The 11,838-nt window shown below is 36.6% G+C and overlaps 1 protein-coding gene across 4 annotated transcripts; it reads left to right on the plus strand.

Moving 5' to 3' along the window:
* Positions 1 to 834: 834 nt before the first annotated feature.
* LOC105057228 (uncharacterized) lies at positions 835 to 8,851 on the plus strand. 4 transcript variants are annotated; one of them, XR_012136895.1, is made up of 6 exons: positions 835 to 1,725; positions 5,660 to 5,932; positions 6,672 to 6,968; positions 7,376 to 7,526; positions 8,307 to 8,379; positions 8,538 to 8,831. XR_012136895.1 is itself a non-coding variant. In XM_010939749.4 (4 exons), the coding sequence occupies exons 1-3, from the start codon at positions 997 to 999 to the stop codon at positions 6,960 to 6,962; spliced, it is 1,293 nt and encodes a 430-aa protein (XP_010938051.1). In that variant the 5' UTR covers positions 835 to 996; the 3' UTR covers positions 6,963 to 6,968; positions 7,376 to 8,851. The 4 variants fall into 4 exon arrangements, 2 of the variants coding, with proteins under 2 accessions (XP_010938051.1, XP_010938050.1); XR_012136894.1 differs by having other exon boundaries at positions 7,376 to 8,379; positions 8,538 to 8,848; XM_010939749.4 differs by having other exon boundaries at positions 7,376 to 8,851.
* Positions 8,852 to 11,838: the final 2,987 nt, after the last annotated feature.

The raw sequence follows: 11,838 nt of genomic DNA on the forward strand, positions 1-11,838 counted from the left end.
GATTGCAAAGGGAATGTGATTATCTGGTAAAATAACAGAAAATTTTACATTGCAATGTTTGGTATATACAGTAATGCTGTAAAATAACAAAAAATTCTACATTACAGTATTTAATATATAATTTAGATTACATAAAATATAAATTAATTTTTTTAAAATATCTCCATCCTTATTTATTAATTATCGTCTATTTTCTACAGAGACAACTTAATTTCAAGATCCAACCATTTTTGATGACATCACAAGCTGGAACAACCTATTATATATTTTTTTTTATTTTCATCAACTGAAACTATTCATAATTTATTTAATTTATTTTAATGAGAATATTTTGATCCTGAAGTTATCTTGTTGCAAGATTATAGGATTACAAAATTATATGTAATCACGTAGCCACCTCTCTTTAGATAATAAGATTATTTTTTTTAAGATAATATTATATTAAATATTATTTGTGAAAGTGATGAATAAATAGTATAATTTAATTATTTATTATAAAATTATATATAATTTCGTCGGGATTACATGCTACCAAAAGTCTAGTACTTTTTCTCGTGTTTCTTATGGACCTGTAAATAGTTTAGTGTTCAATAAGGGAGTTATATAAGAAAAGTCTCCTCAACGTTTCGTGTAAATCTTGTTATTCAGGAACTTATAAATAGTTTGTAATTCGACGAGGAGCTCTACGTGTGCCCTCCGCATCGCTTTGACCAAGGGGCTCAATAGTCATTTAGTCTTTTAAGGAGGGACTTGAAACTAATTTCTACTTACCTTTCAAACAAATTGAATTCATTGTTTGCCGACTCCGAAAGCTTGTAAATGAGGACTTCAGAGTAATTTAATGTAACCCACGGTCCCTAACGTTTCGAGCTCCGGTAGACAGTAGACACCGATCTTGGCTTCGACCTCTCTCTCTCTCCCTCCCTCCCCCTCTCCGGCCCGCGTACCACGAACTATCGGTTCGGTCGATCTATTCCCTCTCTCGTGGTTCTTGTAATGGCGAAGCCCTCCAAACGAATCATCTATGGATTCCAAAAGCTCTGTTTCCACGAAATCCATCCTAAACCTTTGCCCCAAACCCCCATTTTTGTTGGCCAGTCTAGATTCTTCAATTCCAGGCATCTGAGCTCCAATATGTCTTCCAACCGTCCGTCACCTTCGGAAATCTGGAGAAGAGCTTATTCTAATGAGGTTTTCTCAAAACCCGCATCTCAAAATGGTATTTTTCCTCGTTTGATCTCCCCAAAGTTCAATGCGTACTCTCTACAACTCAATAGCTTCAACAGGAATTGCTCTTATGGGAATTTCCTTTCTGGATTTTCGATCTCGAGGCATATGAGTTCCGGAATCCTTATCAAGTTGCCTTCTTTGTCTCCTGGGATCAAAGGGCTTGGCAGGATCAATAAGAATGAGTTGAAGCACAGATTTTTCTCAGTTAAGGGTTTCAACTCTGTCAAATTTACGGGCAATTTTGGGCAATCGGTGGTTGACAAGCCATTGTCTGCGGTTACATCGGCTTTCTCGCGGTATCGTGAGGCAGTAGGCTTGCAAGTTGAGGCATTTTGGAAGAGAAATTACTTAGCTCTTGTGGGGGCTGGGGCAGTAGTCGTCTGCATTGCACTTTGGAGAATAATGTTTGGAGTTGCAAGCTCTTTTGTGGGGCTTTCAGAAGGCATGGCGAAGTATGGGCTCCTTGCTCTGGCAACTGCCATGGTAGCTTTTGCCGTGAGTACTTCATTTATCATCTTGTGTTACCTAAAGTGCTGAAACAATATTAGTTATATTATATATGTATGCATTTTTTTTCTGTTAGAGAACATTAACAGCATGGTACGCTTAAGTTCTCACAGCTAATGAATGCATTGAACTGCATTGGAGGAAATGAGACTTCGAAGATATAAGCTTTGTATGTAAACCTGATACAAAGAAGTGTAACGAACATGTGGAATTCTATGTGTATACAATCCATGATTTTTTTTTGATAATAGAGGAATATATAGATGGATAAAGTGATTGAGAAACTCTACACAATGATGGATTCATTTTTGTTATTGTGAGAAGAGTCTAGAATAAACTTTCGTATTGTGTAAAGAAATATTAGTCAGGGGTGGTCTCTTATTTTTCCATGTTGTTTACTTTAATTGTCTAGGTGTTCAGCAAAAGATCATACTGCGACAGTCAATGGCTTCACTGGAAGATATATTGAAGCTTGGATGAAGAGCATCACTCAGTGCACTCTGACTTGAAGATACCGTTAGTCTATTTTCTTCCCACAATTTTGTGATATTTCATCTAAAAGACAAAAAAGTGATGAAGTATTAGGTGATTATTTTTACGGGTGAGAGGGTGATAAAGGTGAATGCATTGAGGCTTATGTCTTAGTAATCTTTTTGGTATGGTTAAATTTAGGAATGCTATCTTCTTTGTCTCTTTGCTTCTTTTTTGTGATCTTCGTGGGTTAAATTTAAGCTTGGGGATGGGAGTCCTCTTACATTGTTTCATGTTTCTTGCAAGCATGGTGCATTCATCTTAATTTGGAGAAAAAGAAATTGGGTCTACCTCAACCGTTCACAAAAACTAAGAACTCTTTCTGAGCTGATAGATCACTAAATGCTCTCAGTGCAATTGCAGTCTATGACGTCTCTCCTCATTACAAACTATGGTGTCATCAGTGATTTAAGTGCTTGTGCTGCTGGGCATATTAACCACAGCCTAGCACATGTGCCAATATTTGCTGAAATAAAGAAACAGAAAAAGGACCCAGTATTCTTTCAAATTAAAAAACATTTTAAGAAATAATAAACGGGTGTTGTACCAGCCTGCACCAAGTGCAAGTACTGGATTGGTATGGGCCAAGACTTGCAACCTCATGTGATCTTATGCTATTTCTGTAAAGAATGTATTATCATTGTCGGTACTCATGTTGATTGTATGACACTAAATGTTTTTCTTTATTCCTAGTTATCTTCTGCATTCTTAAGTGTCATCTATCAACTAAAGGTGAAAACACATTCCAGGGTTGATACGAGTTCAAGTGATCACCCTTATAGGCACTTGATGTGCATGACAATAGTTTCAAGCTTCTGGTGTCTCAACTTCTGACTTTTATGTTTGGCTGCTAATATTGGAGGCTTGATTGCTAATTGAACTTTAGTATGATTTTGGTGTTAAAAATAGGATGACAAACTGATAGGGCCAAACAATGGTGCAACTCCTTTTGGGCCAAGTTTGGATTACATGATGATTAATCATAGGTCAAGGTGAGACATCACTGCAAAGACCTAAGAGAAAGGTGATATGTGAGCTAGTATGTCGAGGGCTCTTTAGCCATTATTAGCATGTTTGTCATGGATATCAGTAGTACTTTTTGAAACTTGAGTACCCACACATTTGATTATACAATTTGCAAAAGTGTCTCCCATTGTCCCATTCCTGTACCACATCTTTTAATCACTTCTTTACATATAATTTGTAGAAACATCTCCCATTTACATTGTTGTCTCCCTTACTCGAAAGGCCTAATACAACGAGCTTGTTATATATGTTCCTAACATTCAACTCAAAACTAGTATATAATGGTGAATTTGACTGTAAGTTAAAGAAAACATCATGATGATCTCCATGGGTGTTTACACAATGTGAATTTTATCACTTGCTTGTGTTTGACTGCAGAGTGGTAAGGCTCAGTATGTTTCTTTTCTTTTTCCTCCACTTTCATACCTCTATATGACATTTCTTTCCTACAGATTTTTCTTATTTGGCTATTTTGCCCTAACTTTTCTTTCCACCTTTTTTCGTGAGAACCCAAAAGTGGAAAATGAGATCCTTCATAGTGTGAAGCAAGTGGAAAAACTAATTGCACTTACATGTCTTGTAGTTCAGAAAGATGTGATGAGCAGACAAAATTGGATTTATGCAAGGGACTTGGACCTTATATACATGGAAAGGATAGACGTTGACCATGTCATTTTTATTTTTGGTGGGGCTAGACTCTGACCTACATTCTACCTGCAAGGGGATACTAGAGTACAGATTAATGGATGATTATCTTTTATGATTTGGATGTGATATTCTGTGCTGCCTTTTGCACTTGATTCCTTTCATCATTTTCTTACTCTTTGTTCTTTTTTTCAATTATATGATAAGACCCTGACAGAAATTAAACGAAACAGAAGTTACATGATTGGAGGTGCTGATACCTACCCAAAATGACAAACAGAAATGCACTGGTCATCTCACATTTTGCTAATAAATTCCTTAAATACTTACGTTACTTCATCAATCAGTGGCGAAAAGAGTGTTTTATAGATTTCATCGACCTAGTTTGGGACTAGGGCTTGGTTGAGTTGAGTTGAATTGTAGGTTTCATTGACCTTCTTAGCAAGAATTTGAGTACATATTGCATTTAAAGAATGAAATACAATACTAACATGTTGAAAGGCTCATCTAGTATGGCTTCTTTAGCTCATGCCTAAGCTTTGGGCCATGACCTAACCTTGTTCAACCTCTTCAATGCCTCAATGGCTAGTCAATGCCAGAGACCACCCACCCACTTCATCAAAAACTCAAAGTGCTAGTAGTTCTGGTCCTTCTGGATGGCACACTGATATAAAATGTAATTGAAGTGGATGTTACATCATATGTTAACATATTAATCAATCATAAATATTTCTCCCTTGTTTCTAAGGAATATTAGTCACATTATTGACTGGAGTTCTCCTAAGATGATGTGCTCTCTTTCACATCTCCAAAGTCAAAAGGACGATATGCTCCCTGGACCCACTGATATTATGCCCATTTCCTTCCATTTGCATTTGTATTTTTATCATCATACACGGTCTATCTGGTGCATGGTTACTGCATTATTTGAATTCTCAATTTGTCTTAGATTGTTGTGCCAACTCCAAGAATGCCACGGGTTTGAATCAAGCAACTCGCTAAGCTGGTAAAGTCTTTCGGTGTTGATACAAATCCCACCTTCGCTACATCTCATGATCTCAATGAAATTCTGATGGGCTTTGCCCATCTTTCTTAAAAAAAAAAAAGGTTGTTTAGCAATTAAGTATCTGGAACATTTGTAACTATTTGTCATTTTGTCTTCTTATTTCTTTGCTGACGGTTTAGCTTGCATGGTACATGAAGTTACTTGGTAGTGTACATGACCAATTTATTCATTTTTCCTTCTATTTTCATTGTTGAGGAACACTGTCTTATGAGCAATATGCAATCTGATGGGATTTATGATACTTTTAAAACTACTTATGTGTTGACAGAGAATTAACTCTGTATTAGAGTTTTATACTGCTTTTAGTAAATCTAAATTTGATTAACTTAAAGTAACTGGCCAAGTAATCTGCTAGGCCTTCTCTTTGTGTGGTAGTTGTTGATCCCTTTCTAAAATTTTGAGGCTATAATCTCTCTAGATCGTTATTTCCTATTCATCAAAAATTTGAGCCTTTAAATACCAGTATAAATGCAAGAAAGAAATATTTTTGTTACATGGAAAGAACCCAGGATTTCTTGATCATGTAGAAATATGAATGAACAGATTTCTGTAGGCCTTTCCATGTAACACCTTGAGACGATGAGATGAAATACCTCATTTCCAGATAGCAGCATGGCACCAACATTTATTTAAGTTTCTTCTTGCTTTTTGTAGGGCATGTATCTTCGTTCAAGATTCACTATTAATCCAGACAAAATTTACAGAATAGCAATGAGAAAGTTGAACACATCTGCTGGGATTCTAGAGGTGATGGGTGCCCCTCTAACTGGGACAGATGTGAGAGCATATGTTATGTCTGGAGGTGGACCTAAACTGAAGAACTTTAAGCTTAAGTTTGGTGATAAACGGTGTTTCCTCATTTTCCCCATCAAAGGATCTGAAAGGAGGGGACTTGTAAGTGTTGAAGTCAAGAAAAAAAAGGGCCAGGTAACTTGATGCATCCCTAACGCTTTACAGAAGATAATATATTAATATTTGGAATTTATGCCACTGAACTTCTATTTACAACCATTTAAGCAGACTATCAAATCCATCCGACTGTTTAATTGATGAATCTTACCATCTTGAGACATCACCAAATAATAGCAAATCTATGAATCAATAAGAGGTTAGATCTTAAATGTCCTTGATTAGGTTAGGTGGGGATTTTGTTTCCATTGCCTGCTCATTGGGACCTCTATTCTGTTGCATATTGTTGCCCACTGATTATACATCTCTACAGAGGCTAATTTAAAAGGGAATATGGATCCCATGTGGAGGGTCTAGACTGAGATATAAATGCAGATTCCTTAGTAATGCTCTTCCTATCCTTTCTTTTTTCATATGCATTAAATTGGCTAGGAATAACGAAATATGACTGTTTTAATAAGAAGTGCATTTAAGAGTTTAAAGAGACAGATATGGATATTTTACGCTTTAAGGTAGCTTGTTTTAGTCTTTCGCCAACTTTTTCAACTGTTTTACAAGAGTGGGAGGCAAGTAGTGGTTGTGTTCAAAGGGATTCAGTTTGGACAAACAATTTCTGACTAGTGCCAGGTCAACCTATATCATTGCTACAAAATACTGGTCATCCATTCAATGAAGAGATTGCCTGTGAAATATTCGAGTTCTATATGTTTAGTTGTCTAATAACATTCTAACCTGAAATTAATGTTCTATGGTGCAGTACGACATGAAACTACTTGCAGTTGATATACCAATGGCAGCAGGACCTGATCAGCGGCTATTTCTAATTGGAGACGAGCAAGAATACCAAGTTGGTGGGGGGTTGATATCTGAACTAAGGGACCCCATAGTAAAAGCAATGGCTGCGGAAAAGGAGTTTGAAGATCTCGATCAACAGGAGGAGGAAGAAGATGCAATTAGAGAGCAAGAGGAGGCAGAAAGAAGACAGCATGAGGAGAAAGAAAGAGCACTTGATGAGGAAGAAAGAAAATGGCGTGAGGCGAGATGCTAGAAGAAGGTAGGTTGTGGAAGTGTTGGTTGGCTTTAGCTTTTCTTGTTCTGCCCTTCTTTTTCTTTTCTTTCCCTGAGTACAAAACAGTGGCATGCTTTTTTGTGAGAGAACAGAATGTTGGATTGTATCACAAAGGCTCAGGCCAAAGAAGTTTGAAAGGATTTATTTCTCTTTTTTCTTATTGCTGTCATTGAGACAATGGGTTTGTCACTCATGAGGCATTAAAGCATTGAAAGCGTTCAATAAGTTTAGTCACTTAATATTGTGCTTTTCGCAACTTCTTAAGCTTTTGAGATTTTCATGCAATCCTGACCAAGGATATAGCATTTAACCTTGATATGAATATAAATCTTCAGCAGTAAAAAATAAAGAATGTTTTGTTCTGCATGGTGCTATATCATGTTTTCTTTCAGGTGATTTCATGATCTGATCAATCCAAGTTTCATGTGCCTATCTGATGCACCAGCCAACAACTAAGAAGGCAGGGGCTTGAAGATGTGTGAGAACCTGCAGATAAGGTACAGGCATCATGAATTTTCTTTCATGTAACAGAAATATCCAGAGGTGAGTAAAATTCATGTGAACAGACAACATACCATTGAGTTTATGTTTGGGCTTGGTTATTTTTTGTTATTTTTGAGCCAGAAATCTTCATTGGGATCTAGAGAGAGCCAAACAAGCTTGCAAAATTGACATCTCTACCCACTGGTAGTCCTAGTGGTTCTTTTCTCTGGTTTCTGTTCTATCCTGCAAGCAAATCCGCTACCATGTGCTTCACTGAACCGTGCAAACATTTAACATTGCATCTAAGTATAACATTTGAGAATGCACATTTGGTGAAAACAAATACAAGACAAACCTTTTACAAGATGAAAGGTGTGAAAAAATGCGTTAAGATATGCCTCTCTCGGCCTCAATACAATCATGTTTTCCTCATGAAATTCAAAACAATATTGGCAGTCTTGTCTCACTCTTCATAACAAGGCGAAAGATAATTGCTTGGGCTGTTCTTTGTAGCGGTTGCATATATTTAATTTGTGATACCTCTTACCATCATACTCCAAGTCTGACCGATCATGCAGTTGTTTATTAACAAGAACCCCTCAATCTTGACATTCTTTGAAGCTAATTTGCTCCCAGAGCACATGTATTTGGAAAAATTTCACTGAAGGATTTTCTCCATTCAATCTTAACTGTAATTATACTAGTTGCATTGTCTGAGAGATTTTATTTGCTCTCACAGAACAGAAATCTTGAATCACGTGGCTTTGAACCTTCTTAATTTGATCTTTAACTGTTAATAACTGCATCATCTGAGGGGTTTTCTTTAAATGGTTTCAACAGAGAAGTATTTGATTCCAAGGTTCAGGAATCACAAGCAATGAAGTTTCTTTAAATGTAGCATGGCGCCTCAAAGGTAAGTTTTGGTATGTGGTTATGCCAAGCAAATATGGTTCTATACCGTCAGTGATCATGAGGCAAATACAGCTTCCTATTTTCAAGAAAGAATTTTATTGTTTAAAAATTGCAATTCAGCGAGGACTAACGGCAAGTACCAATCCTTTTCCATCGCAGTTGAAATCTTAGTCATACTGAAACTTACAAGAATGAAGCACACGGTGATCCAATTATCTCACCACTTGGATTTGAATGGAGTTGGATGCAGGAAAAACTCTGAAGGATTCCACAGCAGAACATTAGAAAGAATCTTGTCGAAGCCATTTGGACCATAGCTACAATTTGTTAGAAGCATGCCTCCAAGTGACATGATAACACCACCAACAATTAGGACTTTTCTCTTATTTGATGTTGCTATTTTAGCTCTTGATGCCTTCATTTACCTCTCCAAAATAGATTTAGATATCTTGCAATCGAACATAAGAATATGATAGTATTTCCATATGATCTAAGCAGAGATGAATGAAAATAAAACCTGATTTTTCATATCATTTTGCGTAATTAATATATCCTCTTGGACAAATAAAAATCTTTAATAGGTATTTATGGAGTAACATTCACTTTTTCACTCCTTATTTTACTCTTCATAAACCACTGAAAAGTCATGCCAGCTTGAAGATTTTCTCTAGAAACTGAGGAGCTGTAACAAACCCTATCCAAGGTCAGGTTGGGATTATCCTAACTTTTTACCATATTTATTTCCTACAACTCTAAACCCTTTACATTGAGAAATATGTAGTAAGCTCCTTGCATGCTTAAAAGATATATACTACGAAGTTTTATGCCGCATATTCTAGCTGTTAGAAATCTGAAATCTAATGCTAAAGAGAGAAGGTGACTTGAATGTGTATAAGCCATGGTATCCCGGCGGTATTCGGTATAAATCATGTTTGGTGGTTGGAAGAAAGGGATGATTATTCCATCTAATGATCATAATAATCTTGCTTGAATGTGTGTATGCACACCGAGGATAACGTAATAGTGTTTGGATGTTCTTTGGAGATTAAGTGACCTTTTTAGAAACCGGACAAATTTGTCCTTCTAATTCCCACGATTAATGAATGCGTTTGGATGATTTTGTGAGGTGATGAATTCTTTTAAAATTATCAACCACAGTGGAACTATAATATTATAGTATATTATATAATATTATTATTTTTTGAGTAATATTTACATAGCTATGGTATAACATGAACTGAGGGTATTAACTATCATTTTCTCCAATTATTCCTGGAGACCTTAGGCATAGGTTACACTCGGCTTTGGGGTTAAGGGAGAGATGACCTAAAAACAGGGATAGACTTATCCTGCCCAACAGCTCAAGGTGTTTGCCACTTATCCTAGGGACAGACAGGGATAAACCTTGTATTGTAATCCCAGTTCCAAATTGGACTTTCAAATATTGTCTTGAATTTTATTGCCCCAACCATGAAAGCATGATGATCTGTGGTTGGTGCTGAAAGTTTGTTCTATCACAAACTTTTCCTTTTATCTAATTATTTATGTGCCTACTAGCTTCTCCTACAATTTATGATAGCTCGTGAGGGAGGAACTACTATGTTGTGCTGTCCATTTCTTTTAGAGGGCCCATCTCCATCCATGAGTCCTTTGAAAACATGAACCTTTTCAGAGTTGATGTATGCCTTGGTTGCCAAGGAATTGGACCAAGAAGAATTTAGTATCCTCGACAGCATTTATTTAGATATTTATTACACAGTCTCATGCCTTTCATGCTAGCAGTTCATAGGACCCACCCCAAAGTTGTCCAAAAAGTAAGGATTTTATTATTTCTATAAGAGTTACCTTGATTCATTACCTTCAAGTCTGCATGGGAGAAGCTAGGTACACTCATTACATGAACAAAGCTCTTGTTGTAAAGGGAACAAAGGTATGATGATACGAGAGTATAAGTGAGCTAGCATCGATCTTTAAAGCTCGATTAAGTAATTGGGCTGAGTGTGGACAAGGGTTGGATAACAACCTTGGCATCCTAAAAATCCATTTATTATACCCATTTTGTTTTTGAAATGATTCAAAACTATCCTCATTTACCACTTTAGCGCAGAAAATAATGCACATTTTAGCAGTAGCGGACCGTCGATAGTCCAATGTTATCATTTCAATAGGATGACAGGTCTTTGATCCAATCACAAATTAATTTTCTTTTTTTTCTCATTTTATTACCAAGGATTAGTACGCATACTTACATTGGATCCCAGGAATAGAGTATGAACACATGCTGTGAAATAAGGCATTCAATCATGGCACAGAAGCCACGGAGGCATGAGAGGACTGTGGTGGTTGGGACTCAGATAAGCTCGGTATAATTAGCAGGAGAGTGTGGGACAAATTATACATAATGGAAACAAAATATTTGATAGATAGAGAGGATTTATCTGGGGATAGGCTTCGGTATTTCCTCTACATTATCTTCTTTATTGGCCCGCTGCAGCAGTGCCATAGATCTCCATCACTTGCTTGATGAGACACGAGTTACATTGTGTTTGTTTGTTTGTTTTTTTTTTTTTTTTTTTTTTTAAGTTGGTTTGAGAAGACCTTGGTGAACATGTCCTTGTTGAGGGACATGATAAAGAACAAAAGCATCCATTTCAGCTCATTTTGAAATTATGAATGGAGGGCTGCAGTTAGCTTTCATCACTTAAATAATGCAGAATCACAAACATGTTAATTGTGGGCCTTAGTATCAACATCAAACTACATGGTAACAAATGAAACCTTATTTTAAGCTTGCATTACATGATAGAAAATGCCATCATCCATGTCTGAAAACCTCTTCCACCAATTGTGACATTCTCTGCAACTTATATGTGTGCAGGTCCACATTATTATAGACAAGTTTTTATTAAAGAAGTATGTGACAAGGTGCCACATGTGATTCCTCAATGCCTATTGTAAAACTTCATTTTTATAACCTCACCAACAGTCTGTGAATTATTAAAATGGTTTAATACCTGCACCTTCACCAACTTCTTGGATATCCACACAGCTACCACTAATGCATGCACCTGGATCTAACATATGCAAGCTATACAAGGAAGATTGAATGAATTGTAGTCCCCTTGAGCAAGACTCCTAAGATCTATTATAATGTTCTTTTGTCTTGCATGACAATCACATCACACTCAATCCCATCTTCTGGTCTCCCAAGCCCCAACACATAGTGGCTATCCCATCTTTGAGCCCTCTCCCTTGTTGAGGAGAGAATCACAAGTTGGAAAGCAATTTACCTCTAATACCTACAAAATCATCATGTGAATCCCCTCAATCTATGTATGGGAATAGATGGTAAACCACATCTATGAAATGACCACCCTCCCAAGTCCAAATGTGGCAATAAAAATAACACATACAATCTATTTTACTATATAATGCCAACTTTAGAGAAATGGGTTCAAAT

This window comes from Elaeis guineensis, chromosome 14, assembly GCF_000442705.2.
Source record: "Elaeis guineensis isolate ETL-2024a chromosome 14, EG11, whole genome shotgun sequence".
NCBI classification, from domain to species: domain Eukaryota; kingdom Viridiplantae; phylum Streptophyta; class Magnoliopsida; order Arecales; family Arecaceae; genus Elaeis; species Elaeis guineensis.